The sequence below is a fragment of the Apis dorsata genome, unplaced genomic scaffold (assembly GCF_000469605.1).
Source record: "Apis dorsata unplaced genomic scaffold, Apis dorsata 1.3 scaffold_553, whole genome shotgun sequence".
Taxonomy (NCBI): domain Eukaryota; kingdom Metazoa; phylum Arthropoda; class Insecta; order Hymenoptera; family Apidae; genus Apis; species Apis dorsata.
In genome coordinates, this window is record NW_006263769.1 from 266,095 (window position 1) to 272,388 (window position 6,294).

Genomic DNA, 6,294 nt, shown 5'->3' on the forward strand with positions numbered 1-6,294 from the left:
CTCCAAGACGCGGCGAACCACATGTTACTAGGCGGACACCAGACTATTTCTTGTAAAGAGTCAAATCCCTGAGTTATCTATTAAGGTAGGGGTGGAAATCAGGCTTTATAGCAATGCCACTAAACATAATTTATGATAGAACATCAATAAAAGTGTAAGGTTGCAGCTATCCTTACACATTATATTATAGTCTCAAGTATTATATCATGACTCACTTTGTGGTGTCTTGTTGAGAAAGGAACACACAATTGAATATTTCGCGTGTGTCCCACACCATACATGTAGACACAACATTAATTGTATACAAATAGAAGAAAACAAACAATAATGTACACACGTACCAATTAAAATTCACGTATCGCATTAAGTTCTACTTCATTGTATTGCTTGTATTTTTATTATCAAGAAACAAAACAAAAAAAATGAACATAATAAGTAGAAAAAACTGCATGGTATTGTTTTGAAACCTTAACAAATATTAACTTATTGAAAAACTGTTTATACGAGCAAAATTCTTTGTTGCGTGTACTGAATAGAAATAATGTTGCTTAAGGTTTCAAAAAATATACCAAAATGATAATAGTTTATATTTAAGAGAGTGTCACATAATTATTAGAATGAATGGAGCATAAAATGTTCCACTTGAGAGAAATATAAAAAGGGTTGATGCAACAGTAAATTCGGCATATACAAATTGTGCCATATGAACAATTTAATAAATTCTTTAGTGAATTTTATTAATGATTGTAATATAGCATTACACATAATAATTCATCAGAATCATAGCAATCAATATTTTTGTTTATAATAATAATATTTTATCAAATAGATCAAAATAATTTTGTGTAAGTCCTATTTTTATAATTATCCTACAAAAATATAATTTAATGCAAACTTATCATTTATGTTTATTCTGTAGCATTTATTTTATTTCACTTATGCTATTATTGCTTTTATTTTTCAAACTTATTTGCATAAATGCAGTTTTTAAATGTTTATATTAAATATAAATCTATATGATCATCTTAAGTTTTATAATTTAAGAATAGAAAAGACTTTTGCATCAATCCTGTTAAAACTTTCTAAGTGAAACACATACTTTATACTGAACGAATTCGTACATTCACAATCATTAAATTGAAAGTTAATTGCTTGTGAACCTACCGACAAACTTTTTTACTAATTAATAGTATAAAATGATGCTTCTGGTAAATAAACATGTGTAATGCAAGTTAAATGAATTTACTGTGTTGTGTCAAATCATTCATACTCGTTAATACACAAGCATTGTATACATAAGCATTGAATGTATTCACGGAATACATAATTTTATAGAAATAAGCATGTAATTTGAACATATGCATAATGAAACGATACAGTAGTAGCAATAAAATAAAAAAAAAGATGAAAAATGTATAGATGCACACTATAGCAATTTACTAAGACTGTAAATGTAAAAGAAAATAGCACATGAACCGTAACATTATGGATACAGCAATTTTTTCTGCATGATGCAGAGTTAAGCATTTTTTCATTTTTGTTTTATACATTATCTCTTATACATATTTTCTGGATTATAAAAAAAATAAAGATAAAATTTCCTTCATAGAAAAAGAAATTATAGTATTATAATAAAAGCAAATGAATTAAATGTTTTTTTAGAAAAGTCAATAGATCTTAGAGCTTGTATAGATAATTTTGTATTTGCTCTATTTATTATCTTCTTTATAAAAGAGATAAATTTCAGTATCACAATAATATTTGTTGTTAGTTCTTAGAGATTTAATATTTTCATTATTTTTTTATTTTTTAAGTTCTATTTTGAATAATGTAACATTAAATCAAACATTTTCTTTTGATTGTAAACATTAGACTTTTTTTGTTTTTTCTTAATTTTAATATTAAATGTTAATATTTTATGTACTTATGCATATTTTTACAAAGTGATCACAAATTAAAATATTCTAAAAAGAAATATGCTTTTATTAAAAGCTAATCAATCGCCAATGCACATGCATAAATTCAGATAAAACTTAAAATGCTTCAAACTTATTTTTTATGTACATAAATTCAAAGTAATACAATCAGTTTATAAGTGTATATAATTATTATATATCATATACTGACTACATTGTATATATCAATTTGATCTAATATCTTTCACAATATCATTTTATATTGATTATAAAAATGCTTCAAACAATTGTGAGTTATGTGTGTGCAAATTGGTTTTTAACTTTCAGTATGTCTCTGTTTTAGATTTTGTGTATTTTAAAAATATTAAGTTATAAATTTCAAAACAGCTTGCTGAAGTAAGGTAAACAGTATGCCTTGAACTGATATTATGTCGTCTTATTATAAACAGAAGCTAGAAAAATAAAGAAATATTATCATATTTAGAAAGTCTTATATCATTTTTACACATTGAATTACTGTAATATAAGATTAATATAATAAGCAAAACTAATTATTAGTCTTAAGACTAGTAATATAAATAATTATTTACATATGTATTTTAACATATGAAGACTTTAAAATAAGTTTTTATAGAAATAGGTGAATTTTTATGATTAATATCATCATTTATAAATTACATAATCTAGTGATATTTTAAAAATATGTACAAAAAAATATTTATTACAAAACAGTTAATTAAAAAATAAATACTTGAAATTAAACAATTAATGAGCAAAATTATTTATTATGCATAGTATACTAATTAAAAATATTTCAAATATTTTATAAATAATAAAATATTATTTAAAATATAATAAATTACTATACATTTTGAAATATTTATACTAAAATCATTATTTTGAAAAATTATATGAAATATTATTAATATATTTTGCCTCAAATGATATAATTTTCAATTTTAAAAAAAAAACTTTATTATGATTTATTATACTTTTATAATTATTTTATAATAAAATTATTTGAAATAATTTGAATTCATTAACCTTGAATAATATAAACAATATTGTTGATTGTAGAATATTATATAAAATAATTTATTTATAATAAATCTGATTATGATCTGATAATTTTCAATTTTATTTTTAATTCAATGCAATAAAATTTATTCAACGAATAATTATAAATTATTATTTATACTGTTGCTTTTTATAAAAAGTAATAAGTTATTATTTAAAAATATCAATAAATTTATTGAATATATATTAATTAATTTAAATAAAATTATATATTTAAATATTAATTTCATTTGATTACTCTTAAAGTGAAAAATTGTAAATATATGATTAATTAATAGATATAAATTTCATAACCTTCATAATCTTTAAAAAACAAAATATTAAAAATAGGTAGGATATAATCATATTGCTATATAATATATTAGTATATTTACCTATATTTACGAGTAACTTTTTAATTTCTTATTTAATTAGAATTTTCAAGATGTTTTTAAAGATTTAGAATCGATAAATTTTATGTTTTTACATTTTTACATTACTATTATTATTATTAAAATCATATTAAAATTGTAATATAACATCAAAATTTAATATTGAAAGATAATTATCAGCATTTTTCAATTAATTTTCATTAATTCAATAAAAACTTTTTAAAATACATTTTTATTTAAAAATAATTATTTTTATTATTATATTATATAATTATATATTATATTTTTTCTAAAATTTATACGTCATTATGGTGTCATAAAAATTTTGTTTTTCTTACAAAAAATATATTAATTATTGATTTGGTTTTGTTTTCATTCTCAAACTGTAATTTATTTGTAAGAATGTTGGATTTAGATAAAAATAAATGATAGTAATAAAAAAAATTCAAGAACAGCAAATAATATTTGCTGTTTTATTTTCACTTACCATCTTAAAATAATCTTAAAAAATATATACAAAATGATATATATAGATGATATAGGAATATATAGAAACAAAAAAAGAAAAATAAAAAGTCTATATTAATTAAATAAAAAAAATTTTTCATTAATATTATTCTTTGTGTATTAGATTTACGAATTATTAGAAATATGACTTCAAATAATTTTTTTTCATATTTAATATAATGATTTTGCTTAATTGAAGATAGTTTATATGATATTTATAAATTTTAATGGAACTGATTGCAAATTATACACGAATGGTAAAGTTATTCAAAAACATAAAATTTATTTATATTTTCTTTATAAATAATTATTACACATACAACATAAAAATATATATAATCCTAAATATTTTATTAATAAATTAATATGAAATTAATACGATATTAAAATGATGTTATGGTACTATCGAATATTCATATGCTACAATATATAATTAATATAATAGTATAAGAAAAACCATTAACATACATTCTATGTATTAATCTGCTTTATATAAATACAAGCTAAGAATAGAAAAGTTTGATAAGATTGTAGAATATAAATAAATGAAAAACTAGAAAAATATTATTCTCATTTTAACTATATAAATATGTTTATTATTCTTAATTTTTAATAAAAATTAAAAAAAGAAAAATAAATTTATAAAAATTTGTTGTAATGAAATAAATTTTGTTGAATTATAATATTAATTTGTGAAAATATTTTATATTTTTTGTATATTGTTCATTATTTTGAATAATTTATTTATTTCTGCTTTTAATTAAAAAATTTTACATAAAATATCTAAATTAGAAACAATAATTTTTAAAAAATGTATAATTTATTTATAAATCATTTTTAAATTTAAAATTACAATATTTTCATTATAATTATTTTTACATATATTCTTTGAATATAATTATTAATATTATTATTTAACACAATTATGTACAATACAATAAATATAATAAATTTTAAATTAAATCTTAATTTGTCATGAAAAAATTATCTTATAATGTATCTTTGATTCTTAAATATATTAATATTTCAATATATTTTATATAAAAAAAAATATAATATAATATAATTTTCGTATAAAAAAGATTATTTGAAAATCAAAAACATAAAAAAATTCATAAATATCTTAATTACAATATATAAAAAGAAAATATTTCTTTTTTATATCTATAAAATAATTTGCTTTTATAAAAGAATCTTAAAAACATATTTTTTTATTTTATATTTTCATATTATATTATTATATTTATATATGGAATGTTTATAAACAATCTTGTCACTGTAAACTATAATAATTAAAGATTTTATAGTATTCGGAGCTAAATTTTTTATATAAAAAATTTTGTTTCAGTGATGACTATTGCTTATATAATATTTTGAACATATTTTCTTTAAGCTATTAGAAGCCAAATTGATCAAATCTATTTTTTAAAAAATATTTTATTTTAAAATTAAAATATATAATTAATATTTAATTTTTCATAAAAACTAAATAATATTTTATACAATTGATCGGTTTAACTTCTATATGACTCATTTGTTATAAATTTGTATAAATATTTAATAATATAATATAATTTAGTAATCATAAGTTATGTTTGAAATATTATTTTTATATTATAAGATAAAATCGAAATGATATTTATATTTCAACAATTGTACAAAGATATTAATGTTAATTTTACTAATTATATATTAAAATATAAAAATGGAACATAAAATATATATTTTTGTTAAATAAATTACAATTTTATTCCTGTGTCTAATTGTAATATTTGTTTCATAATTTCATATGTTGTAAAACTAACTGATACCATAGGAATTGCTCGTAAATAATTAATGCTCATTCCACGATATAGACCTTTTATAATACCATTTTCTTTGTATATCATTTTTATAGTCTGTAACATGCTAGAACTAAAAAAAAATTTTAAATTAAATTTTTCATAACTTTAATAGACTTGAATCATCTTTTTTTTTTTTTTGTAAACTAATAAATTTACCTATATTTGTGATTAGCATGATGCATCATACCTAATTGCATATGCCTTCTAGTTACATCTAATGGGTAAGAAAAACTTTGAGCAACAGCACCTGCAATACCTCCACATAATAATCTTGCTGGTATAGTTAAAACTAAACCACCTGTAATTACATAAATAATTGAATTTTAATGAATTTTAATGAATAATGAATATTAAAAATAATTATATAAATCAAAATTTAATTAATATAAAATTTAATTTTATTTGATAAATTTTTTATTAATTGCATACAAAAATGCATATAAAAATTTGAGAATTTAATTATAAGTTAAGAAAAATTTGATTACATGTTAATTAAAAAAAATGATTATTATATTGATTAAAATATTACATATTATAAATCATTATCATATATTAATTAAATTGAAATTAAAAATATTA

The 6,294-nt window shown here is 18.2% G+C and overlaps 2 protein-coding genes across 2 annotated transcripts in view; one reads left to right on the top strand and one right to left on the bottom strand.

The window, feature by feature from the left end:
• Positions 1–1,477, top strand: part of LOC102676612 (serine/threonine-protein phosphatase 2A catalytic subunit alpha isoform) — a 4,511-nt gene extending 3,034 nt beyond the window's left edge. The window contains exon 6 of the mRNA XM_006620891.2: positions 1–1,477. This exon is cut by the window's left edge and continues 1 nt beyond it. The gene's annotated coding sequence lies outside the window, so the exon portion shown is untranslated.
• Positions 1,478–5,482: 4,005 nt separating this feature from the next.
• The window catches only part of LOC102676742 (graves disease carrier protein homolog), a 3,500-nt gene continuing 2,688 nt past the window's right edge, over positions 5,483–6,294 (bottom strand). The window contains exons 6-7 of the mRNA XM_006620892.2: positions 5,872–6,013; positions 5,483–5,785 (exon numbers count right to left, since the gene is read on the bottom strand). Coding sequence (XP_006620955.1) covers positions 5,611–5,785; positions 5,872–6,013 — 317 coding nt within the window. The 3' untranslated portion in view covers positions 5,483–5,610. The remainder of the gene's footprint in view (positions 5,786–5,871; positions 6,014–6,294) is intronic.